Source organism: Miniopterus natalensis, chromosome 1, assembly GCF_054644295.1.
Source record: "Miniopterus natalensis isolate mMinNat1 chromosome 1, mMinNat1.hap1, whole genome shotgun sequence".
Classification (NCBI taxonomy): domain Eukaryota; kingdom Metazoa; phylum Chordata; class Mammalia; order Chiroptera; family Miniopteridae; genus Miniopterus; species Miniopterus natalensis.
Genome location: NC_142081.1, coordinates 124,106,946 through 124,130,928, shown reverse-complemented (window position 1 = coordinate 124,130,928; position 23,983 = coordinate 124,106,946). Strand labels below are relative to the sequence as shown.

The 23,983-nt window shown below is 35.6% G+C and overlaps 1 protein-coding gene across 1 annotated transcript; it reads left to right on the top strand.

The window, feature by feature from the left end:
- Nucleotides 1-449: 449 nt before the first annotated feature.
- Nucleotides 450-23,780, top strand: ENKUR (enkurin, TRPC channel interacting protein). The gene is made up of 5 exons (XM_016224698.2): nt 450-593; nt 7,603-7,748; nt 11,853-12,076; nt 15,524-15,670; nt 22,972-23,780. The coding sequence occupies exons 1-5, from the start codon at nt 517-519 to the stop codon at nt 23,143-23,145; spliced, it is 768 nt and encodes a 255-aa protein (XP_016080184.1). The 5' UTR covers nt 450-516; the 3' UTR covers nt 23,146-23,780.
- The last annotated feature ends 203 nt before the right edge of the window (nt 23,781-23,983 follow it).

The window sequence follows — 23,983 nt, the reverse complement described above, 5'->3', positions numbered from 1 at the left end:
GCCGGTGTTGGAACCTGCGCAGTAGAGCTTTAGTGTGTGACCGCGGGCGCGCTACGCTACACCTGTGTGTGAATCTTTATTTATCTAAATAACCAGAGACAAGAAAGACCAGCGTTTTTAAGGGGACGCCATTTTTCACCCCATTACTCCCAAAGGCACATAGAGACGGTGCTCTCCGCGTTGCGCTTTCTCGTCAGAAGTATGAGCCGCGGAGACGGAAGAGAGGAAACCTAGTTTGCCGTGCGGCCGCCCACTTCCCCGTCGCCTAGTAACTGTTTCCATGGCAAGCGCGCGGTCGAGGACGCTAAGCAACCGCGAGAAGAATAGAAAGGGTATCTTCTTCCCAGCAGAGGACTGCGCAGAGGAGGTCAAAGGGGAATTGTGTGAAGAGAGAAACCTTAGTTCCTTGAGAAGGCAAGAGGGAGGAAAGGAAAGGGGAAGCAGTGAAGAAAGGGACGGAGATATTGGTATTTTGAGGGGGAAAAAGTTGAGTTTTGAGGAGTTCATTTGGTGGCCATGGATCCAACATGCTCTTCTGAGAGTATTTATAACCTCATACCCAGTGACTGGAAGGAGCCTCCCCAGCCTCCTAGGTATGTGGGCAATACAAGATTATCGCCTGAAACAAGAATGGGGAATAATTATTCTATTTCAGGGTTAACAAAGCATCACATGACTTTTAAAAAGAAAGAAGTATTTGTGTCTCGATGAAGTAGCCTTGGGCGGATGATAACTTCTTAAAGAAAAGCTTGCAAAATCTAGGTATTTAGCATGTCAATATTCAGAGAGGGTGATCCAGTGTTGTTAGACTAGGGCCATTTTATGTTAGCCCCTTGTAATATGGTATGTAATTGTTTTGTAATTTATCTGATTGTTCGCACATGATATGTGGTATATAATAGCATAAAAATTCGTGTTGAAGAAAGAAAATCACAATTTTATTATGCTGTGTTTGGATACTTGATATTTGGTTTCAAGAGTTCATTCCTTTATTTCTGACTGCTCTTTTTCTAAGGGGATAGTACTTATTTTAACCCCAAGATTATTGTCAAATATAAATTTGTTTCTGAGCTTCAACTTTTTTGATTAGTGAAACAAAATAGACAGACTGGATCGTTTCTAAAGTCTTTTACGGGTCTAATAGATGGAAGAAAGAGTGGATGGATAGAGAACCAAAAATATGTAATTGAGTTAAAAATTTTACATGAATGATAGGACCTCTTAAATTCCCCAGTTTCAAAAAGGTCATCACAAAGTAAACATCCCATTTACTCTCCTGTGTAGGGACTTAGAACTTATTTAAATCTGTGGGGTGAAAAGAAGGTAAGTAGTGGAGAAAATCTCACTCCTAGGTCTTTGCTGTCTTTTACCTTTTTCCTTTTCCTGATTCAAGTCAAAGCCAAATTGAAAGAGCACTGGGCTAGGGGTAAAAACAAAACAAAAAACAGGGGCTGCAACTAATTGGTTTGGGGATCATGAATAAATTTTCATTTGTTTTCTGATCTGTAAAACAAACTAAATAATGTTTATGGCCCCTTTCAGATCTAATGGTCAGTTATTTTTAGGGGTGCATAACATCTTCAACAAGTGGACACATCCTTCCTTTTTAAGCCTGAGTATCTTTGTTTTAAGCAGAGCATTACCTACATTGTTTTCCATTAGCTTCTCAAAATCTAGTGGAAATTGGAAAGGGGAATATAAAGAAGATATGGTACAGTTGCACAGTTTATGAGGAGTGTTTAACTATTGCTGAGTGGACTTTTGGTCCAAAATTCCTATATATTGTACAAAATAAAGCTCCTCGTCTCTGAAACCCACTGGTAGATTGTATTTTCTATAGAGTACTGAATTTGAATGATAAATTATTTTATTAGATAGGTGTTCTGTTCATTGGTAAATTATAAAGCTTTACTATGCATCTAGGTGATTTTTTTCAATAAATTTTATAGGAACTATCTTTATTCATTGGCAAGCATTACCTGAGATCCTATTATGTGTGTAATATTGCCCTTGGGGAATTTTGGAGTCACTGCACACAAACTCCTTGGTTTACTCTGAAGGACTGTGTAAGAAAAAGCAACTTATGGTGAAGGGAATAGAAGGCGTCCTAATATGCTACAGAATTCTCTCTGTTAGAAAGTCAGCCTATACTGTTAGCAACAACCATGAGGAGTTTTAGTTTGACAGAATGCATGAAAAGCACTAATTCATAAAAAGAGAGCATAAGTAAATATTTAACTAATTCTTTCTTACCACACTAACACAGACTTGTCCTGGCTCAAACCCTTTAGTGATAGTAAAAATTTAATCATAAGAAATGTATTAATGGGGGGGGGGGGGGATGGGACATCTGTAATACTTTCAGCAATAAAGATAAATTTTAAAAATGTAATAAGCTATGAGGCTTATTTGTATTACTGAGTTATAAACCCAGCTTTTAAAAAGCTCTCTGCAGCAATTTGCAAGACTGGTAAGATGATTGTGTAGCTTTCATAAAGAGTTGGATTCCTTGGAGAAATCAAAAATTGACTGTTCTGTGATCTCTCATACATCAGAGGTTAGTTTCCTTGGTGAACAAAAATATAAACATTAAAATATTGATTAACAATAAAACCATATATTATTGAAAACCCCAGTGAGAGATGCAGATACTAAATGAGATAGATATATGTTACCAAATAGATATATATAACCAAAGTGGGGTGAAGGGCAACTTTTTGCAGTTGAACTATAAGCTGGGACTTAAGATATAAAAGTATTAAAGTCAATGAGAAACCAGGAATCAGTTTTCAAAATTTCAGTTCCTCATGATATGTGAGATGGTTTCTAAGATCTTCACCAAATTTGTGACCCTTCTATTGATAACTCCAGTTGCTTAATATCTCCAAACATTCTCTCCCTTTTATTGAAAGTAATATTCCTGATATGGTCTGCATGTCAAACTATGATCTACTTTCCTTGATACACAATACTTTTATTTATGCATCCATTAGCACTATGACAGTCATGTCTTACCATTGTCTCACATTGAAATTCCCACATAAATTATGACTAAGTTTGGTCTCCCCATCCTATAATTGCATAGCTGATTCTTTTTTAATCTAAACTTATTAATATATGGAGACAGTTTTGAATTTTGAATCATATACTCTCTTTGTGTCATTTGCAGATCTAATGTCTTTTATATATCCATCAGTCAGTGACAAGGCAAGTACTTTGCACTTTAGTAGGCTACTAGGTATTTCTTTCTAGACTGACAGCAATAATGTTTTTGAGGATTCAGTCAGTCATCCAAATGCACCCATTAATCAGTTCATATTTCTCTACCTTATCAATAAGGATTTAATAAGAGGCTTTACTAACATCAAGATGTATATTATGTCTAAGGTATTCCTGACTTATGAGTCCAATAACCTTATATTTTTCAAAAAAGATCTTAATTTTAGTGACCTGAAACTCCAAGTGGCTCATGCAGTCATTGCTGCTCTACAGATTTTTAGCTCTTTGAAATTAACATCAGGCTCACCAGTATGGAGTTTCTGGATGCACGCTTTTTGAAAACAGAGATATTTAATGTCATAATCACCCAGTAGTTTATTGTTGTTTTTTATGCCTTTCTGGTTTTCATTGGGATAATTGTGACATGGAGACAGAATTTTATTTTCAGAGCTTCTCATTCTTCTTGAACTACCTTCCATTTTATTCAATTTTCATACTGCTATATCTATATTTTCTGAAATTTTGTAACATCTCCTTGTTTAAAGTCTGGTTATGTATCTGAGTTTGCTAGTTTGCTAAGCAATCTTGACTATTATGAAATTTTAGATGACAGTGTCATTTTCTCCTGAGGTTCTTACCTACTCTGCTGACTAATTGTAGTCAGTAATTGAATTGGGGAAAGCAGTAAGCCTTTTAAATGAACTGATATTCAAAGAAAGTCAGGACTATTCCAATGTCATTGCTTTTAGTGCTAGAAGTCATTATTTATGTTTTTTAATCTGGCTATCCAATCTCTGCAGACTTACACAATAATAACACTTCATCTCTTTTTACCCAAGTGCTCTTCTCATGCTTGTATATATTCATTCTTTACATAAACCTCACAGTTCATATAGATTGCAAAATCACCAGGAAAAGCAAACACACGACTTAAGCTGTGCTATAATTAATAGAATCATCTAAAGAATGCAGAAGAATTGAAGGCCTGGGAAACTAGTACGAAAGGGATAATGAGAGAAGGCACTTTTCCTTCAGACATGTGGATGAAGGAACCTAGACTTTTATTCATTTTTGAAATTGAGATATAATTGACATTATATTAGTTTCATCTATTTTTTATTTTTATAATTTAGAAAAATAAAAAGTGTCATTCATATAGAATAGAATATCTTGTTTTCTATAAAAAATGAGTAAACTTTGAGCTCACACAAAATAATGTATTGAATCACAAGATGACAAATTAAAAAGTGGTGAAAGCATACACACGTCATTTTTACCCCAAGGGACTATTTTATTAATCAAAAGATCATACCTGCTAATTCCAACTTCCGTGGGAATTTTAAGGCACAGGTTTGTATTGAACCTGAAGGTATCTAATGAGCTCATTCAATGTGAACCATAACTGATTTCTAGCCATTGAGCTCAAGATTGACAAAAGGCCCCTAAAAGCAAGAAACAATTTCATGTTTCTTCAAACAAACTCACCCACGTAAGTATAAAGAGAATACACGTTGTTAAAAGTGGTTTAGCTGAACTTCTGCCTACAATCAAGGATGGAATTTATCCTCTCATCTTCAATAACTAAAACGACAGCAAAAAATATAAAACAATGGTTTTCAGACGTTGCCCCTACATATTCTCTGGAGAGAATTTATAGGCCAAAGCCCAGGGAAGAGGAATTCAAACAAAACCTAGCAGTTTCCCCAAGTTAAGGGCACAGAGTTTAGGGTTCAGGAAGGTCAAGACAAGGCATGTAGAATTCACAGCACTGGAGTGAATTCTCGGAGTACTGGAGAGAGAGAGAGAGAGAAAAATATGCAGGGGGATTTCCCTGAAGTCTTTGGTTGTTAGTAATATGGTGTGATAAAACTACTGAGGCCAGAGAGATAACCAACAGAATGCAGCAGAGCCAAATAAAGTTCATATTCCCACCAGGCAGAGTGGAAACACCTAAGACACAGGGCATTGAGTAGTGCGCTCAGAAGTATATTGCTTCAGTAGTGGAACCAAATTAGAACTAGACTAAAGCTCTTCTGGACCCAGAAGTGCAATGCATAACGAAGAGGAAAATCAGTCAATACAAGCAGGCAAATAATCGGCATCAATGAGAGAATTAATAGACTAGGATATGACAACCACTCTTTTAAATATTTTCCATGTGTTCAGAAAAGTAGAGGAGGAAAACATGAGCAAAATACAGAGAGAAATGGAAAGATTTTTTTAAAAAGACCCAAATCTAACGTACAGAGCTAAAGGATGTCTAAAATGAAAATCTGATACTGATGTGATTAACAGCAGCCAAGACACTGAAGAAAAAAATATTATTGAATGTGAAGACATAGTACTAGAACAATACAAAATGAAACAGAGAAAAAAATGGAAAAAGAAAGCAGAATCAGTAAGCTATAAAGACCATCAAGCCGTCTAACATAAGTGTAATTAGAGTCCCAGAAAGAGAGGAGAGAGATGGGTAAACAGAAGAAATATTTGAGTAATGGTAAACTTTGGGGAAATTTAATGAAATCCCTAAATCCAAGAATCACAATGACGAAGGAGGAGGAGAAGAAAGAAAAGGAGAGGAAGAACACTATCATACCAAGGACATTACAATCAAATTTCTTAAAACCAATAACAAAGAAAAAAAAGCTTAAAAGTAGCCAAAAGGGAGGAAGTTAATAAAATGTCTTTCATGCACAAGAAAGGGTATGAGTTGGAAATTTGAATTTACGCAATGAAATAAGACTGAAAATGGGAAATATATATGCAAATATTATTTCCTTTTAAAATGTCTTTAAAATATGATTAATCCGCTTCTTAGAAGGAAAATCATCACAATAATTATGGGTTTTATAACACATATAGAAGTAAAATATCTTACAACATTAGGACAAAGATTGAGAAAGGGTAAATGAAAGTATTCTTTTGTAAGTTTCTTATACCACATGCGAAGTGTTATAATATTATTTGAATGTAGGCTGTGATAAGTTGAACATGTACACTGTAAACGTTAGAACTTCCACAAAAGAAAAAATCCAAACAAAAACAAAAATAAGGCAGGATATTTAAAAAAGAAGAATGAACAATGTGATATGTAGAAAACAAACAGCAAGGTGGAAAATTTAAAGGTGAACATTTAAAAAATCACATTAAATGTGAATGGTCTAAACATGCCATGTAAGAGATTGTTAGAAAGGATAAAAATTATTTGCTCTCTCTATAAAAAAGCAAACAAAAAAAACTTTAAAAAAAATAAAGACACAAATAAGTAAAAAGTTGAAAAATGAAAAAATACTATGGCACCACAAATCAAAGGAATGCTGGAGTGGTTAAACTCATATCAGGAGATTTTAGAATATAAAATTTTTACAGATTTAAAAAGCATTATTTTATAATGATGAAGTGGTCACTTTTTCAAGAAGATATGCTAATCCTAAGTAATATGCACCTACTACCAGTGTCAAAAATATACAAAGCAAAAACTAATAGAACTAAAAGAAACAGACAAATCCACAATTGTAGTCAGAGATTTCAGTAATTAATAAAAACACTTAAAAACACTACCAACCAGTTTGATCTAATTGTCATTTACAGAACACTCCAGCCAACAACAGCAAAGTACACTTTCTTTATGAGTGTATATAAAATTTGCAAAGATAGACCACAATAGAAAATAATTAGAAATCAGTAAGATACCTGAAACATCCCCAAATATTTGAGAACCAAACAAAATATCTAAACAAGCTCCTAAGTCAAAGATGATGTTCAAAAGGAATTAAAAAGGTATTTTGAGCTTAAAAAAATGAAAGCATTGCATATCAAAATTTGTGGGCTACAGCTATAAAACTTTGCAGAGAGGGAATGTTATAGTTTTAAATACTTGTATAGGGAAGTATAAAGGTTTAAAGTCAAATATCTAAACTTGCACCTTAAAAAACTTTAAAAAGAAAAGCAAATTAAACCCAAAATAAGGAGAAATAGTAAAGATCAGTGCAGAAATCATTGAAATGTAGATTAAACATTAGAAAAAATCAATGAAAAGCTGGTTCTTTGAGGAGAGCAATAAATTTAATAAACCTCTAGTTAGACTGATCAGAAAAATGAGGGGGTTGAGGGGATGGGGAGAGCGAGAGAGATGTGAAATCACTACTGGTGCTTTGATTTTCAAAGAATAATAAGGAAGTACTATGAATATCTTTACCCTAGCACCTCTTTCTTGGGGCAAAGCTTCCCTCTAGCTTGCCTAAGCCTAAAGACGGGGCTTAGGTAATTATGGCTACCTCCCAATGAATATAGACTTAACATAAATTAGAAATGTATATCCTATTTTAAACTTTAAATAATTTTTACTAGAAATATAAATGCTGCAACTTCTTTTCATTTTAGGTACATATCAACCTTTAAGACAGCTGTAAAAGAGGACATGCAAAAATTTAAAACTGCAATGAAAACTATGGGACCACCAAAAATTGAAGTACCTTCTCCAAAGGATTTCCTGAAGAAACATTCAAAGGAAAAAACTCTACCACCCAGTAGGTTTTATCACTCTTTTTAATATTAACAATGTAAACAGTAATTTAACTAAAATTATTTTTTAGTGTCTATGAATATTAAATATGACGCAACTTTACCTCATATTAAACAGAATTTGAGAAGCTAAAATAAAGAAGTAGGGAATGTATAGAAAAAGAGAGCAGAGAACGCTAAGTTGCCCCCAAACAGACTTTTGGTGCTGCAAGCACCTTGAACTACATCTTGGACTGTCCAATAAAGGCCCACCTCCAGCACCACATGCCTCACTGCCTTAGCCCCTAGCCATATGAACTCAATAACAAACACCAGAAGAGTCCTAAACTCCATTGTGCAAGGGCCTTTTCTCCAAGAAATGAAAATTACAACCATTGCTATCAGTTGTTGAAGCAACTACTTTAGGCCTGAACATGTGCTTAACTCTCCCAGATATCTAAGACCATTCAGGCAATAAATGAGTTGGTGTAATGGAGGAGCTAATGAATGAGTGGTAGACATAGCTCTCGGACATGCCACCCGCGCTTAGAAAGATCTCGTGCTTGGTTTAATGCTCTGCTTTTGCCACCTTGAAATTCTTAATAATTTTTAATCAAGGAGCCCCACATTTTTATTTTGTACTGGGCCTCACAACTTATGTAATTAATCACAGTCATAGAGTATATAGATATAGGGAAAGAAAGCTATCCAAAAAAAAGGAGAGTGAATGAAAAGGGGTCACTGACCTGTGTGTGTGGAAGCAGCTTCTTCCCATCCTGAGCATGTCTTGCATGATGCTTTGGGACAAAAAAGATGAGAGGGAAATAAGCCTATCTCTTTTCAAAAGTTAGCCTTTTTATGTCTTCTGGCTTCAAGGAAATAATGTAACACCTCAAGCCTAGCTAGGGTATACCTTTTGACAAAAGTGAAACTACTTTTCCTGTGTCCATATTTTATGTCCCACAATCCTTTCTCATAACCGACATGCTATAACAAAGGATGGGGCACTCTTAGGAAAGATGGAAGAAGCAAGTCTGAAAATACAACATTCATGCTTACAGTCATGTCTTCAACAGTCTATTTTGTATCTTCCTCAAGTGAAATCTTGGTATTTTGTGACCCACAACCACTTGAGAAATAAGGAAATGTTAAAATGGAATTAGGATTTTTCAGTGCCTTGGGACCAATAATATTACTTGGGTCCTCATGTATCCTCTCTAAGATTAAGCATATTATATAACACATCTACCAAACTATAAATCCTAATTATAAAATAAGGAAAAGGGGAAGAAGCCTATATCTCCTCTTATAAACATCATGAGGTAAATAAACACAAAATTTCATGGGCCTGAAGAATAATTAAGAAATTCAGTCCAGTGAGACAAAGTTAAAGGTTAATGTAGGCCAAGGCTGCTGCCAATTTCTTTTTGAATATTCTGTCATTTTGAATATAATTTTGAAGGCAGTAATTTGCTAGATACACTGAAAAAATTTAACAGATACATGAATGTTTCTCTAAATTCAATTGATAGAACATCTGCATGACTACAAGGTATGTTGACACTACCATTCTGACGTAGCCTAAAAAAACAAACCATTTGGTTTTCAGATTTATTATCACTACCACCAAATAATTTGTGAAGAGACATCTTCACCCCATTTTCCAAGCCTTACCCCATAGTCAACCCCTACTCCTGGGATGAGAGACAAGATGATATTTAGATAAATATAACATAAGGGAAAAGCAGAAGTAGAATTTAGGGACCATCAGATAGACAACCACAAATGACCAAGAGTTATAATTTACTCTGCTTACTCACCTAAGAATGAATTATTAGTCTTTCTAAATGGTTTCCTCATTTTCTGAGAATTTAGTTTCACCTCTTTTACTATACATTTCCAAAGATACAGATTCTCTTGTAGTTACAGGAGTCATTTGCATGCACTTTTGATTCATAATTAAATTTGGCTTCTGAATATTTGTGAACATGTAGAGCAAGGGTAGAGAGCCTTTTATTCTGCCAAGGGCCATTTGGATATTTGTAACATCATTCGCAGGCCATACAAAATTATCAGCTTAAAACTTAGCTATGAAAAAAGCTCCTAGATTTATTGAATTCTGAGTCCCACCTTTGGTTGCCTTGGCAGGGTCAGACCAAATGATTTCAAGGGCTCTGTACGGCTCTCAGGCTGGACATTTCCCACCCCTGATCTAGAGGATAGATACCTCTGATTTCGTAGGCAAAAAGATCATGCAAACCATTTTTGGTTAAGAGTATCCGGTAGAAGGAAAACTATTTGGGTTCCACAATGAGGTCTTATTCTCTGCTTCAAGCTTCATAGAAACTCCATAATTCAATTCTGAACAGTGCTCATACCGCCTCAGTAATACGTTAAACAGGAAAAAGATATGATTTTTGTAGGTCAAAAATGGTAAACAATTTCACATGTAGTTCAACCAAATATACACATTATATTCCACATATTAAATTTTATTTTTCTTCTCCTACTCATATGTAATCTCCATGAGAACAGGAACTTTGTCACTTCACTGCTGTATTTGCAGTTCCTAGTGCATTACCTAGGGACATAGTAGTTGCTCAACAAAAATATATTGCATGAATTAATGAATAAATTAATATTCAAAGCTCCTTTATAATGTTTCTGGGGATATAGAACTAATATTGAAGTGTATTGGTTTGCTAGGGCTGCCATAACAAAGTGTCACAGACTGAGTGGCTTAAACAGAAATTTATTTTGTCAAAATTCTGAGGGCTAGATCCAAGATCAAGTTGCTGTCAGGGTTGTTTTTATTTTAAGCCTCTCTGCTCTTGTAGATGGCAGTCTTTTTCCTGTCTCTTCACCTGGTCTTCCCTCTGTGTGTGTCTTGGATTAGGGTTCACACTAATGACCTCATTTTAACTTAGTATCTCTTTAAAGATCCTATGTCCAAATACAGTCACATCCTGAGGTACTGGAGGTTATGTCTTCAATGTATAAATATTGGAGGAACACAGTTCAGCCCATAACAAGATATAAATCTAGTCCATAGACTTTTAATAATAAGCACAGGGTGAGGCAAAAGTGGGTTTACAGTTGTGAATACATGAAACAGAATTTATTCTTGGATTATTATTTATTCATTATTGTATTATTTATTTGTGTTACAACTGTAAACCTACTCTTGCCCCACCCTGTATTGTTTTTTAAATAATAAAAGCTATATAAGCTCATAAAAAGCTCCAACAATGCAGAAATAAATAAAGTCAAAGTCCCTAGTAATTGTGATAGGGTAAAATTTGAGTAAGGTTCTTCTAGAAAGTTGTTGCCTTTGACTCTTGGAAAGCAATTGTAATTTTTTTACATCTTAATATTTTTACAAACCATTTTGATTTGGTTCTGTCAAAATAGACAAGTTGGAATAGTCAGGTTGAAGGTACTATGTAAAAATGAACAGTTTCACATGCTGCTAATGAAGAGAATTTGGTATAGAAAAATAAAATAAATTGTGGATAGTAGTTATTTTAGGAGGTGAGATGTAATCGGGGGGGGTGGATAGGAAACTTCAACTATATCGGTAATGTTTTATTTGTTAAGCTGTATATTGAGTACATAGCTATTATATGATTTTTATACCTTATAGTAATAGTAGTTTTAGTGGGGGGAAAATATAGATCCTTGGACTTTTAATACATCAAGTGTTTTTTTTTATTTATGTGGTGATTTTGTAGTAACTTTCCTCTGAAGAAGCAATTATTAGTAATATTGACAGTACTCAGAAAAAAGTTTTAATGTTTCTTTGAACTTTTTTCAATGGGAAAGCTGAACTTTTGTTGTTGAAATCTTTATAAGAAAATATTTTCACAATAGCTAGTTAAAATATATTAGCTATCATATGCTTTGGGGTGCTTATCTTCTTCCTTAGTTTTTTATACTATTCTTCAAGATATTAATTGATTACATTCAACTTAATTTTTACATTTATGATTATTGATTTTTTACCTTAAAGATTTGGATATATTATTAATAAAATTTCAATATACTAGTGGTAAAATATCGGGATGTTTTATATAGCACTGAGTAGCAATGTTTATAGTTTAATATTAACAAGGAAATGTTATGTTTAACAGAAAAAACGTTTGAGCGGGATAAGCCCAAAAAGCCTCCTGTGCCACTGAGGACTGATCATCCAATCATGGGAGTACAGAGTGAAAAAAATTTCATTAATACAAATGCAGCCGATGTCATTATGGGAGTGGCTAAAAAGCCTAAACCAATTTATGTTGACAAACGAACTGGAGACAAGCATGATCTTGAAACTTCTGGACTAGTGCCAAAGTACATCAATAAAAAGGTAACCTTGTGAGATATTAATTTTAGACCTGAAATGCAAATAATTTAAATATAATGTTCATAATAATTATCTATATTATCAGTAATAGTATTCTCACTGGACAAATTATCTAGATTGCCAATTCTCATTCTCCTGAAATCTGTGTTTGGTGTAAATCGAATGTGATGAAATGACAGGGAATTTGGAATGAATACCATATAGTTCAGTAGAGGAAAACTGTAATTATTTTTCTTTAATTTTAATTTTCAATATAATTAATAATTATAATAAACATTCTCTAAAATATATTAATTTTAGGTGAGGTGGACAGTCATTAAAAGCACAGTTATTACTATAAATCTAGAAGGAGTAACCTTTCAGAAGATCCTCTGATTTAGTCATTAGGTTTCAGTGTCTAGGAAGCAGAATGAGAAAAATGAAGAATAATACAACTTTAGAGCCATCCATCCTATTAGTATAGTGTAACTAATTCACATTGTTATTTCAACTTGAATATATTCATTTGCTTTTAGTTTGAAGTAAAACAGATGTTGAAAGAACTGTGCAGTAATCTAGTCCTTTTGGGACCTTCATTTCTATTTGAAAAGACTCTAATCAGATAAACATATTTCATCAGTGAAAATTATAGAAGCTTGGGTTTAATTGTTTAAATATAGAAGATCTTTAAAATTTAGAAAACTTACCAAAAAAATACCTTATATAAAACCTATTTACTTTGTATACTTACAGAACATTAAAATGCCTGAAACACACACAGTAAAATATGAGTACAAAACCCTAAAGAATAATAATACATAATAATAAGGTGTGGCAAATAGGAAAGAAGGAAGAAAGGAAGAGAGAAAAAAGAAACGAAATTGCATCAATGATGTATGAAGGGCTTATGTTGAGGTAGTCCAGTGATCTACCATGAGAAATCCAGTGCCTGTTCAAAATCAAAACAGGAACCTCAAGGCTGTTGTCAGAGAACACTGCTTGTTCCCTGAGAAACTGTCACATGTAGGCTAAGCCCCCTTTGGAAGACTTTAGCAGGAATCGAGGAGTGGCAGCACCTTCCATTAAGTAATTTCAGGCTTCTAGGGATACTTCCTCCGTCTGTGGCTCCTGGAGGCTGCTCATAGCCCTTGTCCCATAGGGTGTGGAAAAGCAGAAATTTCACTCTCCTGGCCCTTTAAAGCTATTTCCAGTCCATTATTTCTCTACCATCACATAAAAATCCTTCTCCTTTGATAGTTATACCACCAATTGCCACACAGTCTGCCCCTCCCTCTGGCTACCTTCTGCCTTAGCTGTCCACTTCAATGTATTTTTTGCCTTGAACAGAAAATTGAAGTAAAAATTCAATACAGAGACAGAAAAATATTAAGTATCTCTACCTGTGCTTGTTTACCAAGCCATACAAACACTACACTATTATTGTCCTCTTGTTGCTGGCTAAGCAATCAGGGCTCATGAAGGACTTACTCACTTACTTTCCATTTATCAGAGTTAAATTTTTTAAAAAATCTCTTATTGGTGAGTGAGATAGTAAGTCCTTTTAAGGGCAATGCCATTTGTAAAAAGTAAGTAAATCTCACGTTTTATTTCCAAATAAAATATTATATGCCCATTGTGCCATGAGAAACAGTTTGTGAAAACAAACCTAAGCATGGGTAATTCCTAACGTACATAGCAATAGTAATAAGACATCATTTCAAATTTTAGCGCTGCCACTTATTTAACTCTGTGATCTTTAACAAGTTATTAGATTTATCACAGGGTTGGAGTTAGGATTAAGTGATATAAAAAAATATTAAGTACTTGACATAATACCTGGCACCTAGTAAACATTCAATAAAGAGTAGATATTATAATATATACAATTATTATTTTCAATAGTACAATTAGCCTTCAATGATCCAACACATGGGAATATTTCAGATCACTGAAGCTTTTAGTCATTTGTGAGATAGTTGTTTTTCCTAAACTGTATCATGTCATTCCCTTTATTAAACAGAGTATACCAAATATAATTTAATATTTTTTGATGATGCAAAATCATTATTATGCCCATCAGTAATTGTATTGAGCTGTAATGAGGTGTTGCCCTCAGTGTTTCCTGAAATGGACTGGACTATTTACCGTTGCACTAACTAACAAGAATACTGTGCTCTTAGAGATTATTTGTAGAGTGCTTTGCAACTTTCCAGAACACATTCACAGCTAGGATTTCTATCCCTTGTTCAGGCAGAGTGGGTTAGGTTATGTGGTGGTAACAAATAACTCCCACATTTCAGTAACTAAAAGCAACTAAGTTTTATTGTTTGCTTGTGTCACATTTTCATTGAGGGTTGTTGAAAGCTCTGCTTCTTGTCCTCATTTCATGCCCCAGGCAACCCAAAACACCTCCCATCACTATACCAGACAGAAAAAGAACATGGCAAACCATCCATTAATTCCTAAGGCTTCTACCCAAAAGGTAGAGGTCACTTCCACTGACAATAGGCAAGTCAAGTGGCATGGCTACATCTTACTTCAAGGAGAGCAGGAAAGTGTTGTACTACCAAGTGCCCGAAGAAAGAACCAGAATATTTGTGAATAGTTTTAATGACTACCATCTCTCTCAACTACTGTTTCCTGAGAGAGGTCTCCCCTGATTTTGTTATTTATCTAAACTAGCTCCTATTCTTTCTTTCCCCTTATTGGCTTTTATTTTACCTTGGAACGCACACACATATACACACACAGTATTTTTTTTGCTAAGTTTCTCTCACATTAGAATGCACATTCCATGAGAACAGAAACTTTGCCTTTCTTATTCACCAATATATCTAGCACAAAGTACAAATAATATTTTGAAGAATAAATAAGTACTGTTTCTCAACAGTGGTATCTATCATACACATTCACTAACCTGGAAGAATCATGGCTGATTACTTCACTGTCAGTACTTGTAAGCAGCCCAGGATTTTGCATTTCTCTAAACTCCTTAGGGTCCCAAGTCAGTTTTCTCTTAATGCAGATGTGCTTTGTATCTTTTGAGAGTTGGTTTTTATAATGCCTTGGAAGTAAGTATCTTCTTTTATTTAACAAGTCCTTGCAAAAGAGATCTCATGATGTTTAAGATATTTCAGGGTAAAAGCTGAAGCAGTACAATAAATAAAGAAAAGCCAGCTCTTAGGGGGAAAGTAAGGGCTGAGTCATCAGCCAGAAGCAGGCACTGGAAACATTCCCAAGGAGGAAAACAAACTGCCGCAAATAACAGCCCAAATGGTTTTAAAAGACCAGAATCAACTAGTTCCCAGGTGGGGGGAAGTCACTGAATTTTGTCAGTTCGCAGTGTTTTAAGTAAAGGCTTTATATCCGTAACATTTCTTTTTCTCCCAGTCATTGGTTGGTATGTACATGTATATAAGAGTACACTCAGGATATTGATTTTTTTTTCCCTCTCTCAAAATTCCTTGTAAGGATTATGGTGTCACGCCTAAATATATATGTAAGCGAAATGAGGAAGTAAAAAATGCCCAGGAAGAGTATGATAACTATATCCAGGAAAGCCTTAGGAAAGCAGCTATGAAAAGGCTGTCTGATGAAGAAAGGGAAGCAGTGCTGCAGGTAAGTGCTCTGTCATTTCTATTCTGTGTAACTCTCTAGAACATCTCTTAACGAAAAGTCTGCCATCAACGATTAATGAAACCAGCACTTGGGCTTTGAAATCCAATGACTCTCTTTTGGTTATGGTGACAGCTACTTGCAGCAAAGATGACTCTTTGGGGAAAACAAAACATTGTAATACTGGGATTATTATTTGTTTCCAATTTGGTGAGTTTCTGTTTTTTCCTGAAGTAGTTACTATTGTAAGGAACCACACCTTCTCCTTCAACAAACATGCATACATAAAAGAAAAAGCATTTTCATTTTTATTTTCATGTTCCTGAATTTTTAAAAAATAATACTCATAAAATAGATATTTTTCACTAGATGGAGCTCTAGAATAATTGAAACTCTTCCTAGACCAATTTTTTTTTTCTTTCCTATAAGACAGATGTTCAAATTTCAAAGTAACCAGGTGTTAGGTTTTATATGTATCTTTCTTATTTTGAAAAAGTAAACAAATAAAATATTTACATTGGAATATTTAATGCAAGATTTTATCTGAAGCATTTAAAATATTGGGAATGTGAGCAGGGTTATATTTATTAAGTACCTACTTGTATTTTTCTATAGTCACACTATCTCTTACGGAAGTAAAAATAGAACTTACCCATTACTTTTGAAAGCTTTCTACAAAGCCATTTCTAGTGACCTCTTTAAAACAGGAAAAAAAAAATTTCTTACCATATTAATTTCTGTTGAGAAATGGATCCATATGCATTATAAATTCTTAACATTTATCAGTGCTATAATAATCAATAAGCATTTTTTTAAATTTATCTTTATTGTTGAAAGTATTAGATATCCCCTTTTTGTCCCCCTTTTGATCTCCTCCACCCTGCATCCGCCCCCCCCCCCCAGGCTTTCACCAGACTGTCATCTGTGTCCATGGGTTATGCATATATGCATATAAGTTCTTTGATTAATCTCTCCCCACCCACTCCCCCACCCCCGCCATCCCACTGAGATTCATCAGTCTGTTCCATGCTTCTGTGTCTCTGGATCTATTTTGTTCCTCAGTCTATTTTGTTTATTAGATTCCACATATGAGTGAGATCATGTAAAACTGAATCAGGAAGAATCAGAAAACCTGAATAGCAGCAATAAAAAAAAATCCCAACAAAAAAAAATGCCCCTGTCCAGAAGGCTTCACAGGGGAGTTTTCTAATTCTTTAGGTTGTAAGGTTAGATAGGTTATTAAAATTTTTTCTTGCTTTTTGAGGTAAGCCTGTAGTGCTTTGAACTTACTCTCAGGACTGCTTTCGCTGTGTCCCATAGATTTTGGGTTGTTTTGTGTTCATTTTCATTTGTTTTCAGAAGTTTTTAATTTCTTTCTTGATCTTATTGGTAACCCATTCATTGCTTAATAACTTGCTATTTAGCCTCTGTGTGTTTGAATGTTTTTGAGTGTTTTTACTGTAGTTGATTTCTAATTTCATACCATTGTGATCTGAGATGCTTGATATGATTTCAATCTTGAACTTGTACAGACTTGTTTTTTGTCCTAACGTGCTCTATCTTGGAGCATGACCCATGTGCACTTGAGAGGAATGCATATACTGTAGCTTGGGAGTGAAATGTTCTGTAAATGTCAATTAAATCCATCTCATCTAGTGTGCCATTTAGAGTCACTGTTTCTGCATTGACTTTTTGTCTGAAAGATCTATCCAGTGAAATCAGTGCAGTGTTCAAGTCCACAGCTGTGATTGTATGTTGATCTCTCCCTTAAAGTCCTTAAAGTTATTATTGATAGGACCTTACTTATTGCCATTTTAATTCTTTATGCCTATGTTTCTCTCTCTATTTCTTATTATTACAGCAGTACCTTTAACATGTCTTGCAATGCTGGTTTGGTTGTGATAAACCCCTTTAGCCTTTTTTTGTCTGGGAAACTCTTTATTTCATCATCTATCTTGAGTGATAGCCTTGATGCTGGATAGAGTAGTCTTGGCTTCAGATCTTTGTTTTGCATTATCTTGAATACTTCATGCCATTCCCTTCTGGCCTGAAGAGTTTCTGATGAGAAATCAGCTGACAGCCGTATGGGAGCTCCTTTGTAGGTAACAGATTGCTTTTCTCTTGCTGCCTTTAAGATTCTCTTTGTATTGAATTTTTGGTATTTTAATTATGATGTGTCTGGGAGTGGGCCTCTTTGGGTTGTTCTTGCTTGGGACTCTCTGTGCCTCCTGAACTTATATGGCTTTTTCTTTGATCAGGTTAGGGAAGTTTTCTGACATTACTTCCTCAGATTCTCTATCCCTTGCTTATTCTCTTCCCCTTCTGTACTCCTATAATGTGAATATTGTTACATTTCAAGTTACATTTCCCATAGCTCCCTTAGACTGTCCTCCTGTTTTTTAGTTGTTTTTTCTTTTTGGATCTCTGATTGAGTGATTTTTTTCTACTCTGTCTTCTAATTCGCTGATCCGATCCTCAGCTTCCTCTAATCTGCTGTTTATTCCTTCCAATGTATTCTTTATTTATGCTATGTCATTCTTCATTTCTGACTGGTCATTTTCATAGTTTCTATCTTTTCTCATGCTGTTGAGCATCCTTACAATCAGTATTCTGAACTCCATAGCTGATAGATTGCTTATCTCCGTTTCACTTAGCTCTTTTCGTGGAGACTTCTCTTGTTCTTTCACTTGGGGCTTGTTTTTTGTCTTCCCATTTTGGCTGCCTATTTGGGTTGTTTCTATGTATTAGGTGGATCTGCTAGGATTCTGTCTTTTTTGAGGGTCTCTGGTAAAGGCCAATGTCAGACACTGTTTGTGACTGGCCTTGAGTATACTGTTTGGAGATATCAAAAACCCACAGCTTGTGGTTCCCTCTGCTGGGCTGGCTTGTTGTTCCTTCTGCTGGGGATGGGTGCTTTTGGAGAGGACCAAGATGCACACCGAAGTTTACTTTTCCAAGGTCCAGGTCCAGAAGCAGATCAGGCAAAGACTCAAAGCTCCCAGAAGTGTGCCTCTGCTTGCAGTCTGATTGATCTTAGTCTCTTAATGAGCCTCAGTCTGTGGACCACAGCAAGGCATAAACTCCACAGAATGGGGTGAAAGGTTTTCTAGTGGTGGTGGGGGGGGGCATTTGCTTTCCCTCCAGGCAAAAGCTGCCTGGCTGGCAAAGGTCTGCCTGTGAAAGATGTCCCCTGAAGTATGGGGGAATGACTCAGTAGAGGAATCCAGATGGCCGCCCTGTGAGCTCCGTCTCCAGAGCCCAAAACCCCAGATTCTTCTCACATTGCTCTAGTCCACTCTGTCCTCCCTCTGCCAGAGCCCAAGGTGAGTGGCTGCACACAAAACTTTAAGAGGGTGCCTGCATTTCCAGCCATCTCTCCCAGGCAGCCAGAAACCCTGCTACTTTTCACAGCCAGATTTTATGTGGGCACCTTTCTCAGTTCTGGTGCTCTGGGCTAGGAAACCCAGCTTGGGGTTTAGGCCCCAGAGTTCTCAGTGGGAACCCCCCACACGTTCAGCTGCTGCCTATGGGAGCCCAGCTAGCCCTCTCCCACCTCTGCACTTCCTACCAGTCTCTATACGGTCTCTGCTTTAGGTCCTTGGTTATGAGGGAGCTCTCCAGCTAGTCTTCTGTTGGTTATTCAGGGTGGTTTTTCTCTATTTTAGTTGTAATTCCAGCTTGGTCCTGGGAGAGTGTCAGTGCAGCTTCCATTCAATCCACCTCCCTCTTGGAATGTCACTAAACATTTTTTAAATGACTGTTTCACATAGAGTATCATGCTAAGCCCTGAGGATATTAAGAAGGATATATGAAAATTTCTGCTGTAGGAATGTTGTCATTTAATAAATTAAATTTTGCGTGTGTGTGTGTGTGTGTGTGTGTGTGTGTATGTGTGTGTAGATCCTAAGTTTTATAAGGTTCCAAGGCACAGTGTCCATTGAAGGACATAGGTAGGTCATTAGCTGGGCATTAAACTGAAGAGTGAGAGTGGATCCAAGGAGTGGCCTAAGAGCAGAGACTGTACTACTGTGTCTCTTGGTTGACAGCAGTCTCCCCAGTACCTAACCCACTGCCCAGCATGAACTTAGGTGTTTCATAATTGTGTCCTGGAAAGAAGAAAGGAAGACAGGCTGGCAGGAGACTGGCAGACCTGGAGGTGGGGCCTTCATGTCACTTTCAAGAAGAGTACTGGTTTTTGGCCCATTTCTCTCTCTCGTTTATCTCTCTCCCTCTCTCTCCCTCTCTCTCGTTTGGATTTTACCATTTTTAGAAAATACATGCTTTTGTGAAAGCCAGATTTTTATATCTAAATGAAAATGAAAAGTAGGGAAAGAGAAAAAGAACTTACCTCAGAAGGGAAAGGCTCTCCTCTCCTGCACCTTTTTAGCTGTAGTGGATAAACTGCCCTCAGCTTCGTAATCTAGTCATTACAGAGTTTCTCCGCATACCCCTTGAGTGACAATAGCAGATCCTCCATCAGATGCCTTATTATCCAGGTAATGTAGTAGTGTAGTCACTGTGGTAACAAAGCCACAAGCTATGCTCCTGACAAGCCCTGAACCATGCTTCCCTCCCTCGTTAAGAGTTGCACATAGTTCTGTGACAACCTGGTTGTATGTCCCTGAGCAGGCCATGTTCTTCTGCTCATTCTTCATAAAATAACAGTCTCATTATACCTGGAAGAGCTCATCTGGACTAACAATCCCAAACTTCTCATTTTCAGATAAGGATATAAAGTGTTAAGTGGGCTCATTTGTTCATCCATCCATGGATTCGTTTATTGAACATCTACTGTGTTCCAGGCACTGTACCCAGCCTGGAGGATACTGTAGTGAGCATAACAAATGCAGTCCTTAGCTGAACAGGGACTAAAATCCACATCAACCAATTCCCAGTCCAGTATTTTCCCACTGCGTTATATACACGTGCATAGAAAGTAACCAAAGGAAGCTTTATTAGTCAGGGCTGCAGCAGGAAATAGAAGGCATGCTCAGCTGGGACTCTGAAGAGGGTTTTGAAGTAACTATTTACAGATGTGAAGCAGGACTAAGAGAATCAACAGAGAAACTGAGGCACCCAGGACTAAGGACAGTGGGAATCCCCCAACACTTGAAGTTTGGGCAGGGCAAGAAACTGTGTCACCAGAGCCCAGTGAGGGCTAGAGCCTAGAAAACGGGTCACCTGACAGGTGTTGTCACAGATGGATCAGCCAGAACTAGAGTCAAGTAATGTCAAGAGAGATGGGAAAGAAAGGCCCCAAGCTGTCTCTCCCATCAATGCTGCCTTTGGCAGATACTAGAGGACAAAAGAGCTGAGGGTGGGGATAGTCCACAAAAATCAACCCACCCCACCTACCCCTAGTCACAGTGCAAGACAAGAAGAATGGATTGGGGGTGGAGGGTACAAAAGGAGCATGAAACTGAATGAAGGCACTATTTTATGACTGTTTCTCCCCATTTGAAGTTTTTCCAAAATTAGCAATCTTATTTCAGCATAAAAATAAAGAAGATTTTAGAAATAAAAATAAGGGAAAATCACTATTGTTGCAATGGATAAAAGGTTTTTTTAGCTGAGATAAGAAAGATCTTAAAAAACAGCAAAGAGATTATTTTAATAAAATATGAGATATTAGTTACATTTAATGGCCATTCCTGGCTACTGACTTTGATCCAGACATTATTGTACACACTGGAAGATAAAGCAAACTATCCTTTAAAAGGAAATACAGAGAAAAAGTGTAGCTGCTACAACCACAAATAATATGGAAAATCATCCAACTAAAAAATTATCAAATTTAAAAATTTGAAAAAATATCACCCAACTTGAAATGAAAAACCTTTGATATTTGAAGTGTATAAATTTTCTCTCTGCAATAGACACCCCTATGGAGCACCATGGAACCATATTTCCTGTCCCATAATGAAAGATGATAGGATAATAAGATTTCTATGAGGACTTCTTTTTGGAATATAGCTCATGTACTATTAAGAATTGTGTTAAACCATCCCCCTCTTAAAACTTTAACCTGGATACTTTTCTTTCTACCTTTCTCCTCTCCCAAAGTCTTGATATAATCTCACTCAAGGGTTCAAAATTTGTTATCCTTTCTTTCAACCAACCTATTCTATATAGTATGCCCTATCCTATCATTTTTTTACCTAAGCATGGAAATAAGTCATTGAAATTTTATTGTCCCTGGGAAGTCTCTACGACATTAAATTTTTATTGTAAGGGTTTATTATGAAGGCTTGATTATATAAGACACTTCTAATTTTCTCATAAACCTGAATGTATGCCACGAGTTTTTAAGGACAATATTATCATGGCAATATTATTATTGTACTTTCAGTTTTACTTTTTTTGTTTGTAAAAAAATGATTTGTGCATCCATAGTGAATAAAAGAAAGTGTTAATTTACGAAATTTTATTGCATGAATTCAATTAGTAGTTTAATACCATTTTGTCAGCGGGGCCTCTAGTGCACTGTGATAAATTGTAACAATGCAGAGATGGAAATAACCTTTATTGCTCCTAAGAGATCCCTAATTTTGAATTTGTTGGTTACTGAGAATATAAAAAATTAACTACATTATTAAATTAGCATGTGTATTACATTTAATGACATTTCAGTCATTTCTAGAATACATTAATGGAAAGTATAAATCCCTTGACTCTATGGAAGAAGAATTCTAATACACTGAAAGAGACATAAAAGATAATCTCTGGTGAAATTTAGTTTTGGCATTTTGTACAATTCCATTTAGTCAGGTATAAGAAAATATGGCCACGCAAGTCAGAATCAAGTCTTTTGATGTGATGGCTCTGTTGAAGAGTGGGGATGATAGTTTGAAAAGAAAATCCTAAAGAAAAAAAATAAAATTTTTGTAAAAAATAATTTCCTGTTCAAACATTTTTTTTTCTGTCTGAGAATATCAATTCTAAGTTGTTGTTTTTACCAAAGCATTTACCGTGGGCCTAATTTTATACTACTCATAACTCTACATATGCATATTTGATGGTAAAAACAAGTACAGTAACATTAAAAACAGAGCAAATAAATACTCCCAACGGAAACTGAACACACAGTCAGGACAGGGTTTGGCCTCTGTACAATATTTTTTGTTACTGTGGCTAAGTACTTGATAAATACATATCATTTCAAAAGCCATTTTTGTCAGTTGTTTTTTTAGCTATTTATATTTTCCTTACCAGTACAGTTTTGTTTTGTTTTACCATTTACTTTAATTTACAATTTACTTTTGAAGTTTACTTTGAGTAGTTACAGTTTTTTTTACTGTTTGCAGGGTCTGAAAAAGAACTGGGAAGAGGTACATAAAGAGTTCCAGTCCCTCTCAGTCTTCATTGATTCCTTACCAAAGAAGATCCGCAAGCAGAGGCTGGAAGAAGAAATGAAGCAACTGGAACATGACATTGGTGTGATTGAAAAGCACAAAATTATTTATATCGCCAATAAGTAATAATGGGTTTTTAAAGTATAGTCATTTTAATATAGGAAAGAAAACATGGAAAACATACAAATGAAACTAAGTTTTTCAAAGAGGAAAACACTATGAAGAGAATAAAAACCCTCTTTACCAAAATGCTTAGGAAATGTCTGAAAATTAATTGGATTTTTTCTTACACAAGAAATTTTTTTTTTAACAGTTTCAGGTTTTTTGCCTATAAACTAATTTAAGTTTGATGTTATCTGTTCCAGTTCCATAGTGTGTTATTATTATGTACCTGTTTCACATAAACATTAATTTCTGAGCCCTGAAAAATAAAGTCAGCACTCAGAACTTTACATTTTTTTCTACACTACTCAATTCAAGGAACACATTAAAAATTGTTAAGTATTTTGAATTGGAAATAGTGGTGTATGCTTTCTTACTACATATTGTTTTCTACATATTGTTTCAGAGCTCCACAAACTTAAAATCTTATATTCTCTGGTAACTTCTGTCATTTGCAGATATTCCCCAACTCTAAATATTTTCAATATCCACAATGCTATGTATGCTGAAAGGCTTATATTTGGAGGAAGAAATATTAAGAAGATAACATAAAATCAAGGAGACAACTTATAAAATACACCATTACAGAGAATAGCCTCCTTCCTAACTTCCAACTGTAAAAAACTTTGCTACTCTAGCTGGTGGAGGGAGTTGGAGGGGGTTATAGGCAGGAAAAATAGTAAACAAAGAAACAAAAACAGAAAACCAAGTTTGCTACTCTAGGTGCCTTATTCTATAATTCACTATATGTATTTCACTAGAATGAGATGTTACTTTTTCTTTTTGGCCCTTCCAATCTATG